Source organism: Etheostoma spectabile, chromosome 7 (genome assembly GCF_008692095.1).
Source record: "Etheostoma spectabile isolate EspeVRDwgs_2016 chromosome 7, UIUC_Espe_1.0, whole genome shotgun sequence".
Taxonomy (NCBI): Eukaryota; Metazoa; Chordata; class Actinopteri; order Perciformes; family Percidae; genus Etheostoma; species Etheostoma spectabile.
The window spans coordinates 5,435,159-5,462,477 of NC_045739.1; the positions used below are offsets into that span (position 1 = coordinate 5,435,159).

The window sequence follows — 27,319 nt, forward strand, 5'->3', positions numbered from 1 at the left end:
CCACTGTGCTTTAGAACGTAAACGAATGGGAATAAGTTTTATTTCTCTCGTTCACAGCATCTCCGCTTTCTCTCTCGCTCGCCCGATACACACGTCTGCAGTTGGTGGTTGTTCAGTGTGACCGCTGGCTCTTTGTCTATTTTTTAAATAAGTTGGGAAACTGAAAGCAAAGCCTAACTTTACTTATATTGTTATAAAACATTGATAAATGTTCTCCCCTCGTCCAAAAATTTTCATAAATTTAAATTGCAGGCTGCAGAAAGCCTACAGTGAGGAATTAAAGTATAAAACACTAGTTCTGTTGGTGTACAGCTTGACTGAAGTATGTAACAAAATTAGCTGTTCACTGAATGTGATGTGTAAACCCCCGCCTATTTCCAGCATGTGAGGTGAATAATATGCATCGCTCCCAGGTTGTCACCCAGGTCGTATCTAAATTGTCATAACCAGGGATCAACCAATGTTGACCGGCTTGGTTTAAATTGACAAAAGAAAGGTTGAACACAGGTCCGATAACCCTGATCGTTGGTGTGAAAAAGGTATAATTGTGTTTCTAACTTGTTTTTGCCATAGTGTTCCTCCTTGTAATATGCATCTTGTAATAACTCAGGCTCACGCTCAGTGAACCTGTGAAATAGGGCGCAATGATGTTAGGGATATTTTAGTTGCTTTGCCACATAACTCCAGGGAGTTTTTAATTGCAGAAATGCAGCATTTCTTTTATAGCACAAGATTTGCTCTGCTCTGTTTCTTGGGTGAATAACCTAATGAGCCATATGGAGTCACAGAAGGAGTCAAAGTCTCCTTTGTTTTTTAGATAAAGCCTAAAGGCTGTATTCCATTTCAACGAGTGTCTCTGCAAGCAAAACATACTATAAACTACTTTTAGAATAGGGGGTGTCTAAAATCATGCTAGTCTTCCTGATTTGAGGAAGGGTAGTGATTTTCCACACTTGAGACATGGCGGTGTGGGAATCTGAGATATGACTCTTTCTCCTGCTGTTGAAGAAGAGTAGACTTTATGCCCATATTAATGGTCGGGCACATCAGTGTAGCTGTCTTTGGATACTGTTATCTGCATTGTTACTGTATGCATATTAGAGTGTCCTGCAGGGACCACTGCAGGATATTAATAGGAAATTGATCAAAAAGAAACCCTGAAAGCTTTATATTACTCCCTGAGCATATACAACTTGCAGCTGCATAATGGGTAGAAATGTTAATTCAGATGATGCATACACAGTATTTTATGTTTTATAAGATGCTGAAAGTGAGGGCAGAGTGCTAAGCTAAGAAAATGTACCATTTTAAAAAGTAAACCACAAACCAAAATCTATTGAGATTCAAACACTCACAGTGGAAAAGTATATAAAATTGTCTATTGTAACTTCTCTTAACCACTCCTGCTGTCAGTGTCCATCCATATGCTTAGGATGTTCTGAGCGGTCATAATACCATAGTAATAAGGTATAACCGTGTTCTAATTGTAGTTCACTTACAAAAAAAACATCAGGAACCAAGGCAAACTCAAGACCGCTGCTTCTCCTAACCAATGTAAGATTCAATTCAAAGTTACTTATAGTATCAGTTCATAATGAATTATCTCAAGACACTTTACAGATAGGGTAGATCTAGACCACACTATAATTTACAAGGGCCCAACAATTCTAGTAATTCTCCCAAGAGGAAGCATTTAGTGCTGTACTGGCCTGCCTTGCTCTACTTTGATTATATTATTGATTATATGGTAAATTAATCTGATGACTATGACAAGAAGGAGGTGGGCCGGGCTAGGCCGACGCTGCAAGAGATCAGGGGACAGATGCGACATGCGCAATTTAGCACACATCAGCCCACAAACAAACTCACCAAGGTTGTGCGTAAGAATTGAGATGGATGTTGTGTGTTAAGCTGTAATTTAGTGAACATACTGAGCTCTCTGAGAAAGAGAAGATGACTATGCTGCAGGAGTGGTTTGAAAGATTTCTTTCAAACGCTTTGATGCTTTTTGGAATCCATTGCAACTCACATGGTCAATCAAGCTGACCTCTGCTGCCATGCTCTGTCAAGGTTGAAAAGCCTACAGGTTGTGAGAATTTGAAAAAGATTAGATTTGGGGTGGAGTATTACAAAAACATCCTCACGCTGTTTCCTTTTGTTTTTCCTTCATTGTTTTTCATTAACACAGTATCCCTCCGTGGCATGCCCTCAGCATTTTGTTTGTTTCCACTTCCTCAGGGAGTGAAGCCAGCCAGCTACAACAAGGTCATGGATCCTGAAATCAAGGAGATTATTGGGGAGTGTATCTGCCAAAAGAAAGAGGAGCGGTGAGTGACTGTGCCCATTATTGTCCAGTGTCCAGCCAATAGGGCCCACAAGGTGCCCTCTCATCTTTCATGCCTTGTCTCACCTCCCCCCCTTCATTGCTGTGGTGCTGACAGTTGGGCTCTCAGTAGCACTACAGTCTCCCACATATCTGCTGGGTGTTTTTCAATTTTTTACATAATGAGTTTGTGTACAGAGTGGGAAAATATCCCTTAATAAGCTCCCAGTGGCTTTTTATTGAAGCATGATTGGGTTTAGTGAATGACTTCAGTGGCTCTGTCTCTGCTCCAAAGGTAATCCATGTCCATGTATGATGTAATTACTGTGCCAATATGTCCTTGCACTATCAACACACCAGAATTCTTGTTTCACATCTAACCATAGTGACGCCAATGCTATCTGCAAACACTATACATTACACATAAATGGCACCAGTGGGGGAAATTTTTGTCTTGAGCTCTGGTTTTCCTTTTCCCAGGTACACCATCAAGGACCTGTTAAACCATGCTTTCTTTGCTGAGGACACAGGTGTAAGGGTGGAGCTAGCTGAGGAAGATGATGGGAAAAAGGACTCAATAGCCCTGAAACTATGGGTGGAGGACCACAAGAAATTAAAAGGGAAGTACAAGGAGAGTGGAGCCATCGAGTTTGCGTTTGACCTGGAAAAGGAAGTCCCTGAGGTTGTGGCACAAGAGATGGTGAGTAAATGACAGATGGTGTAGTCAGAAGAACTTATTCATACTGTACATGGAAAATATTTGGAGATAAATCTGGATTTGGAATCCTTATGCATTTCTTTGTTTTACATTGTGATGTCTTCCTTAAAAATATGGCATCTACACATTTTAAATAATTTTGTTTTTAACTCGTCGTAGTTATGCAGTTTGTCATAATTTGCATGTCTTTCTGGCTTAGTGTGTGGGGAATGGACAAATGCAGATTGCGACTGCTTGATTGCTTGCTTGGTTTATTTGTTTACATTATTTTCTCAAGTGAATGCCATCAGATAAGGCACCCACAGGCCCTGCAATAAAAACATGGCCCAGAAAAATTGAAGATTTGTAGGAGAAATGATAATACCAACCTCAAGTCTATCTCACTCATCTAATATTCTGGAGCACCATGAAATTATTTATTGGGGTAATGGATTAAGACAGATTAGGGTAACACAGCTCAACGACAGATGGAAAGTCTTAGGGCTGTAACAATACATCAAACCCATGATTTGATTCTTATCACCATTTTGGACCCACGATTCTATACAAACCTTGATTCTTTTTTTGTTTGTTTTTTTGGGTGGGTGGAAGATTTTGAGGAAAAAAATAAGATTTTTATTAAATAACATTTAAAAACCCTATATAAACTGAATACCAAAGAACAATATTAACTATGCAAATTATTAACATCAACTCAAGTAAAATAAATAAATAGCCAAAGCTATAACACTTCTATTTTCTTTGTAACAAAATACTGTTAAAAACAAGCATGTTGAAAATTCTTCTTCAATCAACTTCTCTCACATTTCTAAAGTAAATCAAATGGCTACTGTTTCACAGTACTGTGCTGGTTCCGAAATTAACACTCGCCAAATGTGTGGGCGGGCCGAAACACAAACGCATAAACACTGGCGCACACACCAGCCCCTACTTTCCACTACCTTTACTGATAGCTAGCGTTTAACACAGTCTAAATAATTAGCTGGTAAGGTGCGGTCAGCCTTCCAAAAGAAAGCACAGGAAACGGAGTATCTGCAATGTGTTATCAGATATTGCACAAAGAATCTAACAGGAAGTGGGAATAAAGAAGTCAGTGAATGAGAAGTTTTTGTGAGTTGTGTCTGCTGCTTTCCTGGCCTTCTCTTTTTCTGCCTCTTGTTTTAACGAACTTCTTCCCTCTCTCTCTCTCTCTCTCTCTCTCTCTCTCTCTCTCTCTCTCTCTCTCTCTCTCTCTCTCTCTCTCTCTCCACACACACATCTCTTCCTTTCTTTCTTATCTGCTCTTTGTCCCTTAATTTATCTGTGCTGTTTTGGCCTTGGTCAGGCTGGGAAAGAAAAGCCTCTCTGTAACAATCGCCTTGGGCAGAAGAGCAGACATGTGGCCCAACCCCACAATAAAATTGTATGGCCAGCATGTTCCCATGTCAAGTCACTCTTCATCCACTCTGAATCATTTCTCTACAGACAGGCACATGAGAGATGTGGTTGGTCTTCATTGATGGGCCTGGATCTTCTTTGTTTGGTCATTCATTCTGGCTTGTCTGCTAATCAAACTGTAAACCTTGGGCCCTCTGTGTGTGTGTCCGTGTGTGTGTCCGTGTCTGTCACCGTGTATTGTCTTTCAAATATCTCAAATCGGTTATGCAATCTACTTCACACTAGGCCTTCTGGGTACCCAATGAGCTTGGCATTTGGAATTTGGAGCAGTGTGGACAACGTTCGATATTAATAAAATGTGAATAAATTTAAACAACTGCACAATAAAGGTTGAGAAAAAAAAATGCTGGACAAAAATGCAGCTATAACCATAGATTAGCTGAAATGTTTATTATAATGATTTGGGGCCCCAGGAGAATATTTCCATTCAGAGAAATTGTTTTAATTGGCAGTAATAGGAGAAGTACTCAAATCCTTTTTTCCTCAAGTACAATTCTTAATAGTAAAAATAATTTGCACATTAGAAGTCCTGCATTCAAATGTTTACTAAAAGTGAAAAAAGAGATATATCGGCACAATGTATTTACACTAACTTAACGTCTATTCAAGGCGGAGCTTTGAACTCTATTTTAATGCTGGATAGTTTAAGGAATACAATGCATCACATTTTAAATGTGATATTTTCTGAGTAAAAATCTGAATCTGCTACTTGACCGTAACATTTCTCTGTCAGGTCTAGTAGTACAATGTTTTCCTCTGAAGTAGAAGTACACAGTAAGTCAGTAGTATAGAGTGGGTTGCTTCGGAGGCCTTCTGTAAGTAATTTGGTGTCACAATGGTTCTGGAGAATGCTACATGCAGCAATACCACAGGCCAAGCAATTGGCCCATTCCAAACAATTACTGTGTTTACTACTATGTGCTTTCTATGACATTTTAAAACCATGCATTCTGTGTGCTGCACAGATGAATGAACATGGTTTATTTAAATAGCGTTAGATTTAATGTTCACAACATATTGGCTTGTCTAGCTTTTTTCTTTCAAGTATTTGTACTGCTTTATGTTGTGTTCTTCCTATTTGATTTTGAGATAACTGGACTGTTTTAGCATGTATAACATGACAAAAGTAATAGGTCGCCATTGCTCTGATCCCCTTGAAATAGATTTGATATTATTTGCCTTTCTAATGTGTCTACATAATGTGATCTCTCTTTTCTCACATGCTCTATGCTAAAATATCCTGGAAGTCATGCCTTTTCCCTTTTCTTTGTCAGGTGGAGTCTGGCTTCTTCCATGAGAGTGATGCTAAGACTGTGGGAAAGTCAATCAGGGACCGTGTGGCACTCATCAAATGGAGAAGAGAGAGAACCGTGTCTGCTGCGGTTCCAGTGGAACAAGGTGAAGGGAGGCACACAGTCCAGATGACAACATCTCAGGGCATCCCTGCTGGAGCTGCACATGTAGGACAGCTTGGGCTGGAACCAGAAGAGCCAGAGGCAGACCAGCACAACAGGCTGTTTAACCTACCAACCAGTGCCACCTCAGTGACATGTAAGAGATTCTGTTCTCCTCTACTCAGAAATAAATTGGCTTAATTTCTGACTTTTTTATAATTGCAAGATTTCTGTGTCTCTGCAGCAGACGGCACACTTGATAGTGGCATGGGCTCCACTGTGTACTCAGAATCCCACAGCAGCCAGCAGAGTGTCCTCTACCAGTCCCTGCTGGAGCCTATTACTATGGCAACACAGCAGGTCTGTATCAGGAGCATACACACCCAGGTGGACCATGTACATTCAGATTTATTAAAAATACAAACACTCTTTGAAAGGCTCATGCCATGGCTCACGTGGCATTGGAACTGGGCACAGACGCTGTGTCCACACACTTAAAAACAATGTTCATCTGCACAATCAACACATTTCTGGACATTTGCACATCAGTCGTCATTAACCCAGTCATGCACAGAAAGTTTGTTCGTCCTGATCTCATCATATAGTTTTTTTTTTTTTTTTCTACAAGCTATTCATTTTGAGTAACATGTGTTTTGCTTTTGGGTTGGTCCTCGATCAGTGCCACAGCCGTAGCCCTTTTCTGACAACTCAACCTCACTCCTGTGAAAAGGGTGAAGTATGGGGGGCAACACTGAGCCCAGAGCTCAGGACTCGATTGGGAGCTGCAACCCGGAGAGGAAGTGCCCCTGTTATTGACACTCACAGGGCAGACCACATTGCTCAACTCCATGCCCTCATTCAGTCACAGAGATCAATCAGTCCCACCCCAACAGTGCCAGAGAAACGGTTAGAACTCAGCCCCCCTGAGATTCACTCAGAGGCTAAAAATCGGTTCTCCTCTCAGGGTGCTCTACCAGTACTGCAGGCCTTCCCTGTCTCTTCACCCTCTGAGTACCGGCGCTGTAGTGACACCAGCATCAGACTGTTATCAGAGTCCACCAGTGAGAACCTAACACTTCCTGTGCCAAGTGTACGCAGACATTCTGACCTTAGTAGTCTGACTTCTTGTCATAACCACCATTTTGCAATGAATAAAGGCCACATATGCCAGGCCTGCCTCTCTTTGCTTCTTCTAAGGTCACGAGAAGGGAGCCACCGCCGTCCTTCTGTTGCCATGCCAACACACCACTGTCCATGTGACTTTAGACAAAACTTGTCCTCTGGTGGAGCAATGACCAGTCCTACTTATGGACGGCTGAAAGGTTTGAGTGATTGTTCCAATTTCTCACTCCTGCAGCTGTCCCTGTTTAACATAATCAGCCGCAAAGCAGCGCCTTGTCATACCATACCCTCCCAAGCCTCCATGCTGCACTCCTCGGTTGCCCACAGGCCTGTCCGCAGTGATGGAGACAGCAGTCTGAAGAGTAATCTTCTGAATTCCAGTATGGTTGGTGACCGAGAACCTCGTCAGGACTGCGAGGATAGATTCTGTGCCAGAGAGCAGCAAGTTACCAGGGCTGTGGGAGTGGTAGGTCACATTAGCAGACAAGTCGCTTTGGTTTCCCATATGGGGCCAACTCCTGCTTAACTGATTTCTCCCAGCCTGTCCGAGATACAGCCTTATTCAGCCTAGAGCTGGTCTGATCTCCTGTCTACTGTCTGAGTCTTTCTACCTGTAGGCTTAAAGAGCTGAAAATCATAAGCTTGCTAGTATTGAAAGACAATGGCATAATCTCTAATAGACTGTTTCCTTGCTGATTAACCAATCCCTTCTAAAACTGATCCAGATGTTCCTTTCTGCTTTAATGGCCCAATGCAACAACTGTCTTGCTTTAGCTTGCCTTGGATAGATAGCGTCTGATTGAAGGAGATGGGGCAGCTGTCTGATTTCTCTTCTCTCGGTCTCTCCTAGCATTTTTCTCTTGTCTTTATTTTAGCACACACCTTTCACCTGCTCATTGTTGAAATAGATGTTTCATTAACTTATTTTTATACGTCATTCACTCATACTTAATGAAATGGCCACAAATATTAGCTTTTTATTCTTCACCGGTAAAATTCACTCCCACAAGGGTCTAATTTGAATTTCTCTCCTTTGTTTTCTTAGGCCAGTTCTGCAGGTCACCAGAATCAAACATCTGTACAGGGCCTGCCTTCTTCCAGAACAGCAGTGCACACACCACTGCAGTGCCTCCAGCCTGGACACAATTACCCTGCTGCGCCATATGCTGGCCAACACAATGCTGTAACAGCAGCTCCAGCTAGTCTATGTTCAGTCCAGCATACAGTCGGTGCTGCTGGCTACACACCTCCAAGTGTGCAACAGACCCAGGCTGCAGCAAATATTTTAGCATCAGCTGTGCCACAACATGTTGCACAGAGCTACCAAGCACCATGCCACCAACAGCAACAGGCAACAGCAGCAAGCCCTTTGACTTTTCCTTTGAAAGCCCAACAGACTTGTCAGAACTGTGTGTCTCAACAACAGGCTCACTCTGCATCAGGATATCCTACTCCAGTTCAGCAACAGACTGCTGCAGCAGCAGCTGCTCTGCCAGCACAGCAGCCAGCACAAAGTTACCCTTTTGCATCTTTATCCCCAACTATGGCAGCCATTTCACAGTGTCATGATAATAACCAAGCTCCCTGCACACTGCAAAACGTCAAACTGCCAAGTCAGCAGCCTATTCAGAGCTCCTCGACACCAGCACTTTACAGCCAACAGATACCCATTCAGCAAGAGCACCAACTAAATACTCAGTCCAATATACAACTAACACAACATGCTGAGCAAGCTCATATTCAGCCTCAACTCCAGCATAGCCAAGAACCTCTGCATACCGTACACCAACAAATGGCACAACAGCCTACCCAGCTTTCTCAAAGTATTCAGTCTCCTGGTCAGCAGCAAGTACACACCCTAACTCTACAGAAGCACAGTCAGAAAGCCATGCAAACTCCAGTTCCACAACAGAGCCAAGATGTATCCCAGTCTACAGTCCAACAGGTTCATATCCCAGCTTCTCACCTTCATCCGACAGCACACCCAGTTGTGCAGGTTGCAGCCACACACCAGAGTTACCCTGCTGCTGGTCTACCTGATGCTGCCTCTCAAAACTATGCACATTCTGCCCTCAATGCGCTGCAGCAACAGACAGCATCAGCTCAGAGCCACTACATGTCTGCACAGTCTACTGCTGCTCCCCAGACTTACAGAGGACAACAGGTGAGGGATGATACCTACACTACAGTATATTGTAGCAAGATGGCATACATATTTCCCCAGTTTCTAATTTGTTTCCCCTCCTCTGACATCACCCGGTTTTAATTTTTCATCAGTTTCAACCTCATCTTTGCATCACTGCTTTTCTGAACCAGGTAGAACGCTTTCGTCTGAACGCAATTTATCAAAGTGGGAGGGACAGAAAATAATGCACTTAAGGTGCTCATATTAAACACTATATTTTTTTTGTACTGCCCATTGCTGCAGATCCTCTTTTGTGTTCAGCTATCTGTTTTAGCTACAGAGGGATGCATCTCACTTCTGTCTAATCTTTGTTGGGAGTTGAACATGCGCAGTAGCTAGCTGAGGACTACTAGCCAGTCAGAAGCAGTACAGAGAATGAGGGCGTCCCAAGCTAGAAGCTAGAAGACGAGCGAACGTGCGTCACTTTACTTCTGTGAGGAACGTGTTACAAATAGTGTTAGTGAATAGTGTTTTCTGTTGGAGATGGTAAGTGCCTTTGGGGTAGACTTTGGGCTTTTTCACTTTGTAAACCTATTATGTGCACAAAAAAGATATAAAACACAATAAAGGAAAGGAAAAAAACCCAAAAGCATGATATGAGCACTTTAAACAAGTAAATATTATTTATGGCAATGCCATTATTGCTTTTAGGCTGCTCATATTAGGTAGTCTGGTTTTGATTTGGTGCAGCTAAATTGGTGGCAGCTGTGTTGGTGGACAATAGGGGAATAAAAAGCCTAACAAGAGTTTCCTTGGACAACAGCCAACAAAGAGATGAAGGAAACAGTAATGAAAACAATAACAGTGGTTTCAGCCGCTGCATCTGTCAGCCCTCCCAGGCTTGTTCTGTGTCTCCTCTGGGATAAACACAGTGCTCAATACTGTGCAGCAGATTCAGACTCATTCCAGGCTTAGGGACAGGATGGAAAATGTCAGCTACTCTGATCTGGTTCAATAGCAGGAAATGCAGATATCCAAACTGAGAGATCCAGAAACCCTGCCATTATTGAACTTCCTCCTCTTTTTCTCCCTCCTCTTTTTGTTCTTCTGTAGAATATACTTGCTGGTCATAGCATATCACAGCATGTACAAGATGGACAGAGCCATGGGCAGAATCTTAGCCAGTCAGCTTCAAGTGCACCAGCCCAGGCACTGCCTCCTGAACAGTCAATGGCTCAGGCTACTGTCCAGCAACAACTCCAACCTCAGCAGATTTCAAACTCTCTAGCACCAACACATCCATCCCAGGTATTGTCTGTTCTCACATTTTTCACAAGTATCTCACCCAGGTAATAGCCATTCATCTTTCTTGTGTCTGAATTTTTGTATGTCTCAGCAGTTCTTTCTGCCTTGGATTATACAGAACAATAATAAAATAGATTTAACGCAGGTTATTGTGATGCCTCATGTTTGTTCTTTAGATTATTTGATTTTCCTCTGTTTTTATCCTTTTCCCTTTTCCCTTCAGTTTCCTTCACAGTATCCCACAATCCAGGTGATGACAGCTGTGACTGACTGTGAATCCTCTTACCCTTACTCCTGCACTGCCCCTCACCCTTCAACCTCTTCTTCTTTTAATCACATCTTCCTTTCTCCTGGACAGACTCTCCCTGTGACCCCCTTTGTCTCCCCCCTTTCTCCTCTGCACATAGAAAATGTGTTAGTTTCACCCACTCCAGTGTCCCTCATACCTTCCCCCTCACTAATGCTGGGTAGGGTGGGACCCACATCCCCACAGCACCAGCCCACTGCTGCTCTGCAGCAAAGTGTTAGATCGGAATCTTCTCATTCACAACCTGCATTTATATCAGCACCAATCACCCAACCCGTACACACATACCCACTTGCCACGTGCCAGAACACACACCCTCCCACAAATGGCAGCAATCAGCCTCTGATGCAGGTAATTATGATGGCTGCAATGGAGTGCAGATGTTTACAAAGAGGGTGTGAACTGGAACCTTTGATTGTGATAATCTCTGTCGGATTGTATTTTTTTTTTTTACATCTTTGTTTGCATCCCAGAAACTGGGTCACTGGGCTGTTATTCTGTCGCTGAGTGAAAAGTCAGATAAAGTAAATAATAAAACAAATCAAATATCACTATTTTTGACCAAATACATAGATGTCGATAATGCGGCGATATTGTAGGGTTTACTGTTGCTGTGTTCAAAAATGTTTTACACAATGAGAGTTTGGATACAATGACTAATTGGGTAAAGGAAAATAATAAAACACCTAGTAAGTCTGGTGAGTTCAGAACATGTCATCACTTTACTGTATGCAGACTTTAAAAATAGGAAAAGACAACACTTGTGTAAAATTTCTATACCCAAAATTTAAGACGTTAGCCTCAAATATAGATGTCGATATTATACCCATATATTGCCCAGCCCTAATGCAGATAGAAAAACACTTAGATCTTTGCTAATAACTGTTATTCATACTGTACTTCATAGTTGGAAATCCTGTTAAATATTTTTGAGGAATTATTATCAAGAAAACAGTCACATGTTTGAAAATCTTAAAATGTCTGCAAAGGACTGTCTTCCAGAATAACATCATTATGTATAACACAATTGTGTAATTTCTTTGTCTTTTACAGCAGGTTCAGCAGGCCCAGATCAGTAATCCTGAGCTTGTCCCTTCTGCTCAGCCAGTCCAGCCTGCTCAGCTCACCCAACCTGCAGTCTTCTCTTCACCTTTGCTGAATGGGTCAGACCCATGCACAGTCACTACTGTAGCCCAGCTGGACAACAAGAATCCATGCCAGCTGGCCCTGCAGGCCCAGAGTCAGGTTCAGAGCCAGATTCCTGTTCTTCAGCCCTCTGACTTTCAGAGAGTGTCATCTGGGTCTGCTAGTTCCTGCCTGACTCAGCAGACACAGCTCAATAGTCTCACTGGAGCTGCAGGTCAGGGTCCAACGGAGACCAACACTGAGGTATGGGCAAAGAGTGGGAGAACTAACAAAATGTGGAAATCATATGCATATGATTTCCACATTTTGTTAGTTCTCATTTTGTCCTCTGCCTACCTTTCTTTACAAATATATACCAGTGCACTCACATGTTGCATCACTGTACTGTCTCTCAGGTCACTGTCAGGAACGTAATCTAAATTACCCAATACATGTTTATCTATTTTATGCCTTCTCTCTGCTTGTTTGTTTCTGTATTCGTTCTTTCTTTAGGATCAAGCTGCAGAGAGACACACTGAAGGACATAGCTATGACAGGTACTAGCTTCTTTCCCTCGACCATGTTTGTAGGTGACAAGTCAGTGATTCTAAGAATTATAAGAAATGCATATTGGAAGAGAGTATTCTTAGCCAGCTCTCAGGTTCTGTCAAATGAACATTAATCCCTAGTAAGGCTTCTGCCTGATATGAATGTTGACATGATGCAGTTGGTCTTGAACAGTTTTCCGTCCTCTTACTTTAGACTTAAAGAATTAGAGGCTCTATATTCAGGGAAGTGCCATGTTGAAAGGATGCCAAGTAGAACATTAAACAAAAACTAATTAAACAAAAAGATTAAAACACTATCAAAAGCACTGCCTTTGCATGTTTTTTTCCCTCTCTGAGGCAAAGGAGGCAACCTTGTTTGCCTTTTAGAAAATATTGATGGAACAACTAACTAGCTAACTGTTCCTCCTAAAGTAAAAACCAAAGTCCCATTCCTTATACTGTATCATTGGTTGTGTAATGTGGACCTAGTTGATAGCCGTGAACCTTTTTTTTTTTGCATTATTTTGACGAAAGGAAAGCTCTCCAGCTATACACAACTGTCTGTAAAACCGGAGTGCACTTTGATGAACAGTCATTGCATCGTTTAATCTGTCATATCATTGTGACCAGCAGCTTTACAATTCAGAAAGTTCTGTTCTTTCATAATGGATATAAAACAGCTAATCCTGCACAAATCTATATCCCCTTCAAGCTCATGTGGAGTTTAGCGTCTCCCATGATTTATACATCAGGCTTTTGCCAAATCCTGCAGGCATTCCAGAGCAATGATAAAACTTTAAAAAAAAGTTACACTAAACTCCATATTGAGGCAGGGAGGTAAAGACCCATAAGCCCTATTCCATTTCTACTGCAAGATTTAATAATTGCACCCAGAAGATTGTGTGACACACAATTCCTTTTTATTAGTCACACACCTTTTAAATACTGTTATATACGTATATTATATACTACTATTGTCAATCCATCATCTTTATTTGGACAACAGTTTTGAACATGTTTGACTTGTAATCTTGAAACTAATAGCCCATTTCAACGTAGAGCTGTGTGCTCAGTATTAATGTATTTATGATTAAAGCAATGCAGGCTTACGCTACGGTACTTCTCTCCTCAACAAAACCAGTTTAAACTCTGATGCCACGTCAGGGAAGGAGATGAGTGACGGTTACGAGGGGACATATGGAGCTAAAGGCGAAGGGAAAGTCCGCAAACACCACCGCAGGTCCACACGCACTCGTTCTCGGCAAGAGAAGACTAGCAGGCCAAAGCTCAGCATGCTCAATGTGGGTAACCAAAATATATTTCAGCAAGGAAAACATTTCTTTAAACCAATGTTCAAAAATAATGTAATAGACAATTAATTGATTCTTTCTGCTCTTGTTGCAGGTGTGTAACACTGGTGATAAGATGGTAGAATGTCAGTTGGAAACTCATAACCACAAAATGGTTACTTTTAAGTTTGATCTGGATGGAGATGCACCGGAAGAGATTGCTACATACATGGTAAGTAGGAGACAAAGTCACTTCCCCTTCAATTGATGCAAAGGTATTTATAGTGTGTGGTAAGCTGCCTGAGATGCTTTTTTTAAATGGCTTAGAACTCTGAAACTCCGTGTGTTGCTTTTCTAAGCTGCAATGCAGGAAGTATGTTTGTCTGTCTCTCTGTCTTGCTATTTCTCTCCTCCAATCCCAACTATTTCAGATGGACGGACGGATGGATGGATGGATAAATGGATACAGTCCCTGACAAGTCTTGTCGCTTATCTATTTTGTAGAAACACCTGCTATTAACCTGACTTTTAATTAATCAATTGGTGTAAGAAATAGCTCATATGAAAAGCTAAAACCCTCCCAAATGATGTTCAATGCACTGAAATAAATTAGTTTCACTAAAAAAAGATTTATTATTTAAACAAGACAGAAAGGTCAAATTTTGGCAAGACAAAAGTTCTGTCGCCTATACATAAATTGAACAAATTTACTACAAATACTAAAATATGTCAGCAAATTAAATAGTGGTGCTGTGAGATTCAAATGTAATATCTTGTATGATTTCCATGAGCTTGAAGGACTGCATCCATGCGGTTTGGCAAGGATTCATACAATGTATTGATGAAGTCATCAGGAATAGCTAGGAAAGCAGTCTTGCATGCCTCCCAGAGTTCATCAGTATTCTTTGGTTTGGTCTTCCATGCTTCCTCTTTCATCCTACCCCACATATGCTCCATGATGTTCATGTCTGGTGACTGGGCCGGCCAATCCTGGAGCATCTTGATCTTCTTCGCCTTGTGGAACTTTGAAGTGGAGATGGAAGTATGCGATGGAGCACCATCCTGCTGGAGAATTTGGTCTCTTTTATGGTTGGGAATATAAGAGGTAGCTAAGATTTCTTGGTATTTGAGACTATTGATGTTAACTTCCACGCTGCAGATCTCTCGCACACCCCCATACTGGATGGAACCCCAGACCATGATTTTTCCGCCACCAAACTTCACTGTTTTCTGGGTGAATCTTGGATCCATGCGGGCTCCAGTAGGTCTCCTGCAATATTTGCGGCAACTGTGGTGTAATTCAACAGAAGATTCATCTGAAAAATCCACTTTCTTCCACTTCTCCAGCGTCCATCCTTTTAGCAGGCTGTGGGCCTTGGCAAATGCCACACGGTTTTCAATTGTCTTCTGTTTAGTGCTGGCTTCTGGGCACTGATTCGACCATGGAGGCCATTTCGAGACAGAATCCGACAAACCGTTCTGGTTGACACAGGGACTTCAGGGGACCAGGTCTGGTGGAGCTCTGCTGCAGTGGAAAATGGGCTGGCCTTGGATTTTCGAGCCAACAAACGGTCCTCTCGAGCAGTTGTCTTGCGGGGTCTGCCTGACCTGGGCTTGTCAAAAACGTCTCCAGTGTCTTCAAATGTTTTTTTAATCCTCTGTACTTGACGCTGAGACACATTGAAGGTGTCTGCGACATCAGCAGTGGATCTGGTCTTCAGCCTCTTGATAATCAAAACTTTAGTCTCAGGGTGAATCTTAGGCATGTTTCCAGAGGTCTAGTTGCAGTTGAAGTGAAGGTCTAGTGTACTGGGGTTGTTTTTATACACACCTGAGACCTAATTGATCCATCATTAGTCCCAGGTGAAGCTCATATGACAAGGTGACAACACTTATGTCTTTGCAAAAATTGACTCAATGGACTTTACCAAGCTGTGAATATTAGAATACTTTTTGACAGTTTCTTTTTGCACTGAAACATTATAACAGAAGCTGTTGGGATTAAAATGAGCCATTTCTTGTAAATAAATCTTGATTAGAAATATATTTCAGCGGCACTTCAGGTCAATTTGTACACAAGCGACAAGACTTTTGTCAGGGACTGTAGATTGATTGATTGATTGATTGATTAATTGATTGGATATGGCTCCACCAACTTATTATGTATAATATAGGTTGTCCAAGGCAAACATCTACTTGTGAAGTTTACTTAAGCAACATATTGAATTAACGTTTATGATGTGAAATGCTTAGAAACCTAGATACTTAATACACTTATTAAATTATGCAAAAGTAGTCGATGGATTTTCTTCGGCCTCAAATTGAATAGAGAATGTATCTGGAATTTACTTTACTTTTTAAAATGTTTTTCCCCTCCTAAACATGCTAATACTTCTGTTGTCCCTGGAACAGTATTGTTTTAAGGATTGGTTGCTAAGCTAAAAGCTTTAAATGTCCTGTTACCTTTTTCTCCATTGTGCCCTTCAGGTGCAGAATGATTTCATTTTGCCTTTAGAAAAAGAAGTGTTTATCGAGCAACTGAAGGACATCGTGGACAAGGCTGAGGACTTGCTGAGTGAAGATGCAGAGAGTGAGAAGAACTCTGACCAAGGAAGCAGTCCCAAACAATGTGAAGGAGCTAGCGCTCTGGGAACAGAGGTGAGAAAGTAACCGTCTCAAGATGACTTTGCATGCAACACTGCCAAAAATACCATTCTTGCTGATGTGATATTTTGATCTGAATTGGTCTTTAACTTAATTATTTTTCTGATGTTCAGCTCTTTAGCTGGTTGAGGACATATTTAAATGCCTATTAAATTGATACACTTGCATCAAATCTGTGTAGTAATTCCAGCTTTTTTTTAGGGATTGAAGGCTTTTTCACCCAGCACACCACAGCTGGTGTACCAGCAAAATGGTAAGACTCTGAGCCACCTGGATCTTATAGATTCACTCAAGAAAATTCCCTCACACCTTTTAGTTCCAGTTAAACTTAGCTGCCTCCCTGTACATCTGCATTCTAAAGAGGCCTGTGGTGAAGTGACTATGGAATGAGTATGCATTTATGAATTACTTTGAAATCTATTTGTGTTCTCCCACGCTTTTTGTTTTTTTGATTCCAACGTGTTAATTACCTTTTAGCTATTCTACTGAATTGATTTTATTGTAGATGTGCATTTATGATTTGTTTCTTTCTCTCTGTCCTTGAAAGTCCTCCACACAGGCAAACGCTGGTTTATCATCTGCCCTGTTGCTGAGACGCCTATGTTGGATAAAGAGAAGACTACGTCTCACACCTCTACAGCCCAGGGTATGCACACTCAGAAATACAGAGTATCATTAATGCTTCCTTGATGTCTTGAGATTCACTACTTAGTAAGTGAATTTCTTTAATATGAGCAGCAGCTTTCTCTGCCAGGAGTGTATTTTCTATAGGACGGAAACTGAATCATGCGTCTTGCTGCTGTTGATTGTGAAGACGCTGTACATGCATCACAGTGTGCTTCTTTTTGGTTCATCCGTTGGGGTCAGTTATATAAGAGTGCTTCTTCAGTGGTTCTAGGCAGAAACGAAGGGCAGGATTTACACTCCAGCTGACAGAGGCTGATGGGGGAAGACAAGCAGTGAACACACAAATGTTACTAGAGAGACGCTGAGGAACTTCAGTGGACACGTCTTTATATGGCAAAGGCTACATTTTAAATGGATGTCTGCCAATAGGCCTAAAACATCACATATATGGTTATTATGACAGAAACTGGGACTCCAGGTTAATAAGATTCTGACTCATTAGCAAGATATGAATTCAGTTGTGATTCTGTGAGAATTCACAGATCCAGTTTCTATTTTTAATCTTTCCCCCTATCATTTAAATGAATCTACATTTATGTATGTGCTCAAATATGGCTTCTGGAAATAAAATAAAGGAGTAAAATATGAATGACTAAACAGACATTAATGAAGAAGTTCCCCAGCACATTGGCCAGGAGTTATTCTTGATGCCTACTAGCTTAAACATTTCTTTCAGATAAGGTTGAGGATGATGGGAATGTCTTGCTGTTTTCTTCATTTTCAATCATGTTGCCCTCCATACTACTAGGCTATGTGTTAACGTTAGCGCCATCCATACTACTATGTGCTAACGTTAGCGCCATCAAGCCGGAATGATTTGCTGTGAATTAATGCAAAATGCCGAATCTGTTGAGTTGTCTTAGTTGTGTGTCAAATGCAACGTACAGTAGATATATTCCCATCCATTTAGATCGAATATGGTATTGATGACGTAAACAATAATAAGATTAACTCCAGTGAAATTATGTGAAAGGTGAGGACTAGATTAGGACTGGATTGAAACTGATTCTGGTCTCCAACTTGGCCCCAGGTGTGTCTGTTAAAACACAGACAGAGACAACTTCTCTCTAGCTAAGTTTTCATCCACTTGTCAATTGAATCACAGTATCTGAAGTTTGGTTAAAAAAACTCATGCGAATAAAGCTGGTGAAAGTGTTGATGCTTCATTAACATCAACGTGCAAACTAGCTAACAGGTGAAGAACACACCAAAACCACTAGCTAACTTACTTTAAATGTCCAAGAACTATTGACTATTAACAGGCTTAAGTAAACTGACAACATGAGTTAGACGACTTACAGTTCTCAAAGAGGCACACACACAATCTCAGCTGATTAACCTCCGGACAGCTGGTCTTTTTTTCTTTTCTCTCACTTTTTTCTCCGTGTGGCGCGCGCACCCGCTCACGGTGTGAGGCGCGTGTCCGCGCTATTGTCCGACATGACAACCTCTTGTACAAAACGAAAGTAACGAGCCAATTTTGTAAAATGTAAGGAGTAGAAAGTACCGGTATTTGTGTTAAAATGTAAGCAGTAGAAGTAAAAAGTCGCCACAAAAATAAGTAGTAAAGTAAAGTAAAAATATCAGAAAAATCTACTTGAGTACAGTAACGAAGTATTTGTACTTCGTTACTTCCCATCTCTGATGCTAACACATTGACACCCACAGAACCCAGCCTCTCTTCATTATGGCCTTTACCGTTACCTCTAAATCAACTCTAATCTTTTATTTTTCCAGAATCTGAAAAGTCTGCCTCATCATCAGTCGGCCCAAACAGCAACACGACTGCAGTGACTCCCCCAGTCACATCTTTATCCTCCCAAAGCCCATCCTCCTCCCCTTTGCTCCCTGCAGCTCAGACCTTAGTGCCACCTCAAGACCAAAACATTGAAAAAACACGGATCCAGCAGCCTCAGCCCTGTATAAATAAACATCCCCTTGTTGATGTTGGTGCCAGCCATCACAACTCCCTTCCTGTGGAAGAGCCTTGCATCTCTGCTGTCTCTATGGTAACGGATATTCCATGCTGCGCTATTGTGCCACCTGTCTCTCTGAATGTGAATGCTATTGATAAAGAAGCAGTTAGTGGTTTGACCTCTTCTCAAAATAATCAGCCGAACCAGAAGGCCAGTCCTACTGGAGAACTACCCCCTCAGCTGGCCTCCCAACAGTCTGTGGTCCTGCAACAACCTTATGCCACGCCCATGCAGCCTGGGACAGTCACCTCCCAGCCCCAGAGTCCAGCACATCAGAACTCCCAGTCCACAAGCCACCAGCAGCCAGTAAGTGGGGGGCCAGGAGAGTCGGACGGTGAGGGACCACGCAGAGTGGAGTTTGCAGACCGCACCATCAAGACTTGGATGAGAAGCTGAGAAACCTGTTTGTACCAGGAGCATGCTCCCCCCAGGCCTCTAGCACTGCATCTGACCCCCAGGCCTCCAGTACAGAGGAGTAGGTTCACCTCCAGTCTCTGAGGGCCAAAGCACGGAGGGATCACTTACAAAGAAGAAGGGGGAGCAGCTGGTAATGTGTGTGTGTGTGTGTGTGTGTGTGTGTGTGTGTGTGTGTGTGTGTGTGTGTGTTGTGGTGTGGTGTGTGTGTGTTGTGTTGTGTGGTGTGGGTGTGTGTGTGTGTGTGTGTGTGTGTTGTGTGTGGTGTGGTGTGTGTGTGTGTGTGTGTGTGTGTGTGTGTGTGTGTGTGGTGTGTGTGTGTGTGTGTGATCTGAGCATTCAACATTGGATGTTAAGGAGCTAAGTTAATGGCATCATCTGAATCGTTTCCTCTCATTGATTTGACTATTGGCTTGGCTGTAAGTAGCCAGTAATAGTATAAACTAATACTGTGATTAGAAAAAGGGTTAGGGTAACAAAATGACTACCTTCAGCACCATAATTCATTGTGATCTCTTTCTCTGGCTGCTTCAGTTGTGTGTGCGTTTCTTTGTGTGCATGTTTCCAAAAACAAACCAGGGTCTGACTCATTCAAACAAAACTGAGGTCAGGAGAAGATAATGTGTGGCCTTACCACACTGATCTAGTGCATGTAGCGATTTACCACTCGCCACTATTCCAATGATTGCATCCTCCCACATACACACCCTTCTCTTCTTCTCTCTTAGCCTCAGATTGCTGAGAGCACAGATAGCGTGGGTGCACTAAATGACTCTTCAGTGGCAGGTAGGTAACATTATTTATGTAATGTCCAAATCACAATATTACTGCATGGTAAGATAATAATTTGTTTTGAAACCTTCTTCCTCATCCTTCAGCCACTAACATGGTTTTGAACAGAAGAGATGTGACCTCCAGTTCATATAGCTCCAAAAGCCGTTTTCAAGTAAGCTGCCACTTTCAAAACCCTAGAGGGCACATCTGCCCAACATAAATGTCTTTTTGACCAAATAAAATTATATTACAGGTCATGACTTATGCCGGTGTTTGTCCTGGGTCCAGTTTGTTGCTTAAAATTCCTTTGGTTGATGATGTTTATGGACCCTGATTTTGTTATGAACAAGGGCTTCTCTTCATTTCAGATCATCCCCACTCCACCTGATGCCATTTGTCGTTTAGAGAAAAGCAAGACGTCTTGCAGTTCCCCAGCACCCTCTAGTGGTTCTGGAGGATCTCACAGCCAGACCCGGGGCCCAGGCAGGAAAGAGGACTGTGTGGCCATGGGCAGATCTGTGACAGCTGCAGCCTATTGTGAGAATGCAGGAACATCCAAACCCCACAGTAGTAACCGTTACTCTGCCCCTCCAAATTTCTACCAAGCCTCCCCCACTTCCAGCCCTGATGTCACCCCAGGCCATATTCCTCGGGCCCAGACTATCGATACGCCAACTCATCACAACTACCACCACTCCTCTCACCACTATTCTGACTCAGCAGATGAAGACAGCAACAGCATAGCCCTTCCTCCAGCCCACCGCGTTCCCCCAGCTCATGCCCTGTCTGAGCACAGTGGAAACGACCTCATGAAGAGGGCAGTGGCCTTCCTGCGGCGCTCTAATCGGAGCAAAAGTGAGCAGAGCTCTGATTCACCGGGCCGAACGCCTGTGGCAATGAATGGTCACGCTCCCACGCCTTCTGCAGGACATGCCCACTCATCCTACATCAGCAGTGACAATGACTCTGAGTTTGAGGATGCAGATATGAGGAAAGAACTGCAGAAGCTGAAAGAAAAGTAAAGTAACTTACACACACATGCATTCATCCACAGCTGCAGAAATGTGTTGCATCGTCTGTATGTATGTGTAGGTAAGCTCCTTGCACAGTTATCGGAAGTCTGTGCATGATTATATTTACCATTATGGCATTTGGCAGAAAACAAGGTTGTGATAACCAACAGTAGTAATTGACGATACATATTTAATGGTCATGACTGCCTGGTAGTCAAGACATTTTGGCAAAGGAGGCTTATCCTCTCTCAATGTTATTGATTATTAAACTATTACATTACCAAGGCATTACAAATAAGGGTGCTTTACCACTTTTTAAAAAAAATGACTTATGGCTAACCAATAACTATCACTTAAGGCTGCAATTAGCAGCAAAGTAAATGGTATTAAAACAAATGTTAGTAACTTTTTACCAACAAGCAGACCGGGCATGCTAAAATTTTGGTATTCATTTTTGGCAACAGGTGTGGTACAGGTGCAATGAGAATTATTTGACTTTGATACTATGGTGCATCCAAATACAGTATGTGACTCATTGCTTTGACTACTATATTTGGCTCCCAGATGCAAATGTTCAACATTACTGTGATGGTAATAACGGTAAACTGAAAGACATGGAGATGTTTTTGAATGACTTTTGAGTTATTTGACACTCACATTAGGACAGTATGTCCCTTGATGCAGGTTGTATGACTGCAAGATCAAATGACAGTGGCTTTAGTGGACTACATGGAGAGTGTATTACTGAGGCAATGCTTAATAAAAGACAATGACTAAAAAGATGTCGAAATGAAATAGCAGCCAGTTAATTTGTCTGTTCTCTCCCTGTACCTTCTCACAAGACACATGAAGGAGATCTCTGAGCTGCAGGCGTTCCAGAGAAGTGAGATTGAGCATCTGTACACTGAGCTGGGCAAAACGCTGCCCCCCAATGTCGGCCTACTTCATGCTGTACCCCCAAGTGGTCGCAGGCGTAGGGCCAGCAAACACAAGCTGAAGGCTGGAAAACTGCTCAATCCAATGGTGCAGCAGCTCAAAAACAATCTTAACACCTCCACAGAGAGGAAAGGTGTGTTGGTTTGGATGGTGTAGTGACGAAATGGTTTATGGGATGACTTGTGTGTATGGGAGAATATTTTCAGACTGAAGCACACAAGTGAAAAACACAGGAATGGTGTCAGGTTCCGAAAACCGTAGGAGTGTGTGATTTGCAAGTGATTCACTCTGACTCACATTTTTTTCTTTCTTTTATTTATTTGTTTTTTTGCTCCAAGGTGAGAGTGCTGCCAGTTCATCCAGCTCCCCGGCTAAAAGTTCAGTTCTGTCCGATGGCCCGGGTGGCAGCTCTAGCTCCAGCAATGAGTCCAGTGCCGCCCCAGAGCAGGTCCACACCCAACAACCCTGTTCCTTAAAGGGCTCTTTCTCCTCAGACAACATCTACGCTGGGCTACATGGTGATGGAACAGCCAACCAAGCTGCCCCTGGCCAAGGTACACATTATAGGTTCATGTGCATACTGTTGTGTGTGTGTGTGGATGGGACATGCTACAAAACAGCCACTAGGGACAAGGTAAATGCTTAACAGTGGTAATGTTGTCCATTCTGTCCATGGACAACATTTTGCAAGTAGAAGGTTCAAGAGTCTCCTTTTAAAGGATTACAGACACACAAACACACCTCATAATGTGTGTAGTACCACTTAAAATACTACATACAGTGGTGCTCAAAAGTTTACATACACATGCTTAAGTTGAACTAAAAAGAGGAAAAAAAATCATGTTTTGGAAATTTATTTTAATACCTAAATTAAAAAAGAGGTAAAATCCAACCTTTAAGGACACCAATTTTCTTTGTGATGAATAACGTATTGTAATAAATAATGTTCTTATTTAAATACAGGGTCATAAGTTACATACCCCTATGTTAAATTCCCATAGAGGCAGGCAGATTTTTATTATTAAAGGCCAGTTATTTCCTGGATTCAGGATATTATGCATCCTGATAAAGTTCCCTTGGCCTTTAGAATTAAAATAGCCCCCCATCATCACATACTCTTCACCATGGCTTAGAGATAGGCATGGTTTTATTTCAGTTAGACTAATACCTGGTTTGATTTGCATTGAGAGATGATTTTATAGAAAGTATCCCATGCCTATCTCTAAGCATGGTGAAGAGTATGTGAGGATGTGGGGCTATTTTAATTCTAAGGCCAGGGAACTTTATCAGATGCATAATATCCTGAATCCAGGAAATAACTGGCCTTTAATAATAAAAATCTGCGCTGCCTCTATGGATTTAACATAGGTGTATGTATACTTATGACCCCTGTATTTTAAATACGAACATTTATTTATTTACAATACGTTATTCATTCACAAAGAAAATTGGTGTCCTTAAAGGTTGGATTTTACCTCATTTTTTAATTTAGTATAAAATAAATTTCCAAAACATGATTTTTTTATTCCTCTTTTTAGTCAACTTAAGCATGTGTATGTAACTTTTGAGCACCACTGTATATAACATTTTAGCCATATGGTACACATTTGTATATGTATTTAGGAGACGGCTAGCATCTGTCTGATGGAGAGATGGAGAAGTGGTACTTATGTGCTATACATCAATATGGCATTGTATCCTGGTATACAGGTAAAAGCCAGTAAATTAGAATATTTGAAAAACTTGATTTATTTCAGTAATTGCATTCAAAAGGTGTAACTTGTACATTATATTTATTCATTGCACACAGACTGATGAATTCAAATGTTTATTTCATTTAATTTTGATGATTTGAAGTGGCAACAAATGAAAATCCAAAATTCCGTGTGTCACAAATTAGAATATTGTGTAAGGGTTAAATTTTGAAGACACCTGGTGCCACAAACTAATCAGCTGATTAACTCAAACACCTGCAAAGGGCTTTAAATGGTCTCTCAGTCCAGTTCTGAAGCCTACACAAACATGGGGAAGACTTCAGATTTGACAGCTGTCCCAAAAGGCGACCATCGACACATTGCACAAGGAGGGAAAGACACGAAAGGTTATTGCTGAAGAGGCTGGCTGTTCTCAAGCTCTGTGTCCAAACACATTAATAAGAGGCAAAGGGAAGGAAAAACTGTGGTCAGAAAAAGTGTACAAGCGATAGGGATCACCGCGCCCTAGTCAAGATTGTGAAAAAAAACCCATTCAAAATGTGGGGGAGATTCACAAGGAGTGGACAGCTGCTGGAGTCAGTGCTTCAAGATCCACCACCAAGAGACGCTTGAAAGACATGGGTTTTCAACTGCCGCATACCTCGTTCAAGCCACTGTTGACCAAGAAACAGCGCGAAAGCGTCTCACCTGGGCTAAGGAAAAAAGAGCTGTGACTGCTGCTGAGTGGTCCAAAGTCATGTTTTCTGACGAAAGCAAATTTTGCATTTCCTTTGGAAATCGAGGTCCCAGAGTCTGGAGGAAGACAGGAGAGGCACAGGATCCACTTGCCTGAAGTCTAGTGTAAAGTTTCCACCATCAGTGATGTTTGGGGTGCCATGTCATCTGCTGGTGTCGGTCCACTCTGTTTCCTGAGATCCAGGGTCAACGCAGCCGTCTACCAGCAAGTTTTTAGAGCACTTCATGCTTCCTGCTGCTGACCTGCTCTATGGAGATGGAGATTTCAGGTTCCAACAGACTTGGCGCCTGCACACAGCGCAAAATCTACCCGTGCCTGGTTTACGGACCATGGTATTTCTGTTCTAATTGGCCAGCCAACTCCCCTGTCCTTAGCCCCATAGAAAATCTGTGGGTATTGTGAAAAGGAAGATGCAGATGCCAGACCCAAAAACGCAGAAGAGTTTGAAGGCCACTATCAGAGCAACCTGGGCTCTCATAACACCTGAGCAGTGCCAGAAACTCATCGACTCCATGCCACGCCGCATTACAACCGCAGTAATTGAGGCAAAAGGAGCTCCAACCAAGTATTGAGTATTGTACATGCTCATATTTTTCATTTTTTTTAATACTTTTCAGTTGGCCAACATTTCTAAAAGCCCCTTTTTTGTATTAGCCTTAAGTAATTCTAATTTTGTGACACACAGAATTTTGGATTTTCATTTGTTGCCACTTCAAATCATCAAAATTAAATGAAATAAACATTTGAATGCATCAGTCTGTGTGCAATGAATAAATATAATGTACAAGTTACACCTTTTGAATGCAATTACTGAAATAAATCAAGTTTTTCAAAATATTCTAATTTACTGGCTTTTACCTGTATACCATCTGTAACATTATGCAAGTAATAGGAATGGACCGATTTGGAAAATTCAAAATTTCTGATAACGATAACCAATAATTGTTTGAAAGCTGGGGTTGGCCCATTATCCAGTAATTCAATGGTACACATTTTAAAGTTCACAATTTAAATTCACAAACTTGTTCTTTGTTTATGTAACCTGACAGAAATAAATCTAAGAACAGTGAGATAATATTCAGTTTATACTAAGAACTTGACACGTACATGGGTTCTAAAAAGTAAAATATAAAATCTTGGAAATTGATTCTCAGTTAATCTACTATAATCCACAGTAAAGAAGATAAGATATTGATGATAAATAATACTTCATAAATATGGCTCATTGTTTTTTAGCAGCCAATATATAACCAAATTATTAACCATGCCACGTTTAAGTCTACATGACACATGTTAAAGGCTAAAAGGTTGGTCACTCTGTGCTCTTGGCTATTGTAAAACCAAGAGCGGTCTACATTCCAACAGACAGTCTTTTATGTAGTTTGCTAACAGTAGTTTGGAGTTAGCAATAAGACGGGATGCCCTTCTTAGTGACCACAGTATCCAGCCCTTCTTTTATAATTTGAATCTGTAGCAGTTTGCCATGTTTTTTAGTTTGAAAGGTTAAGGTCAATTAAACTTATTGTAAGATAGTCAAGAACTCAACAGCTTTATGCAGCTAATAAACATATATTTTCGTCTTCTATCTTTTTGTTGCATCTACACCTCTGCCAATCTTTTTTTTTTCTGTAACTGGCTGATTTTTTTTTTCTTTGAAATGTATTTTCTTTTTAATTTACTCAAATTTTTTTAACATATTATGTATTATTATTATTAATTGATCATTTTGACGCAACTTAATAATGTTTTTAGTTTTGTTTTATTCAGTACAGTTCTTTCCTATTTACTATACAATTCTACTACATTTTAGTCTTATGTTGTAGTGTATTTTCTGGTTTTATGTTATGACAAAAGCGCATTTAGACATATGTGCAAATGACTGCATGCTGTAAATCTGACCCCATTAAACAAGCAATATTAAATTAGTAGACAAACAAACCAATAATATCGAGGTCAAATCCCAAGCATACAACCACAATACCCTTACCGGTAGTTCCTGACCTAATAACACACTATTATCAGTTGTATTTGGGCAAAATATCTCATTAATTACCAGATATTATAGTGGGGTCCTGTAATCGTGCACTGCTTTTGATGGTGGGGGTTTCTCATCCCAGTCTCTGTACACTTTTACAAAGTGTCTCTCTTGTTTCTTCTCTTCTTCCCTCTTATATTCATTTTTACAGGCTGGACGGTTTACCACCAAACGTCAGAGAGAGTCACCTATAAATCTAGTAGCAAACCACGCACTAGATTCCTCAGTGGACCTGTGTCTCTGTCCATCTGTTTGTATTTGTTCTTTAATATTTCCCCTCACTCATTTCCATCTTCTGTTCATTTAACCTGCCTTTCTCTTCTATCAACCAATTTTTTTTTCTGTAATATAGTGGATCTTCTATTTCACCCTCCACACAGGCCTACTCATCTGAAATACATCACCCATTTTCTATCCCTATCCCTCGCCCCCTTCCCTTAACAACCTCAAATCTTGTGTTGTGTATGATATATTTTTTCTGACCACCAGAGAATATTCAGCACATGCACAAATTCAATTGAATCTAGCTGACATAGGCACACGTCACCAGAATCAAAACAAAGCAGGACATTTCTGTGTAGCCTGTGTTTTGTCCTGTGACTTTGCTGGGAGTCCCTTTACTTGTTACCGCTATTAGACATTGTAGTTGGTGCAGAAGTGTTTTGTGGACACTAGT

At 41.4% G+C, this 27,319-nt stretch overlaps 1 protein-coding gene across 1 annotated transcript in view; it reads left to right on the forward strand.

The window, feature by feature from the left end:
* LOC116692587 (serine/threonine-protein kinase WNK2) overlaps positions 1 to 27,319 on the forward strand; it is a 52,908-nt gene that overhangs the window by 20,054 nt on the left and 5,535 nt on the right. Inside the window, 24 exon segments of the mRNA XM_032521007.1 lie at positions 2,239 to 2,327; positions 2,804 to 3,023; positions 5,753 to 6,029; positions 6,117 to 6,232; positions 6,552 to 7,460; positions 8,040 to 9,158; positions 10,233 to 10,427; positions 10,660 to 11,082; positions 11,785 to 12,120; positions 12,370 to 12,413; positions 13,546 to 13,705; positions 13,809 to 13,925; positions 16,181 to 16,351; positions 16,559 to 16,610; positions 16,905 to 17,003; positions 18,782 to 19,399; positions 19,402 to 19,488; positions 19,491 to 19,567; positions 20,163 to 20,220; positions 20,313 to 20,380; positions 20,577 to 21,226; positions 22,064 to 22,290; positions 22,496 to 22,711; positions 26,795 to 26,893. Coding sequence (XP_032376898.1) covers positions 2,239 to 2,327; positions 2,804 to 3,023; positions 5,753 to 6,029; positions 6,117 to 6,232; positions 6,552 to 7,460; positions 8,040 to 9,158; positions 10,233 to 10,427; positions 10,660 to 11,082; positions 11,785 to 12,120; positions 12,370 to 12,413; positions 13,546 to 13,705; positions 13,809 to 13,925; positions 16,181 to 16,351; positions 16,559 to 16,610; positions 16,905 to 17,003; positions 18,782 to 19,399; positions 19,402 to 19,488; positions 19,491 to 19,567; positions 20,163 to 20,220; positions 20,313 to 20,380; positions 20,577 to 21,226; positions 22,064 to 22,290; positions 22,496 to 22,711; positions 26,795 to 26,893 — 6,427 coding nt within the window.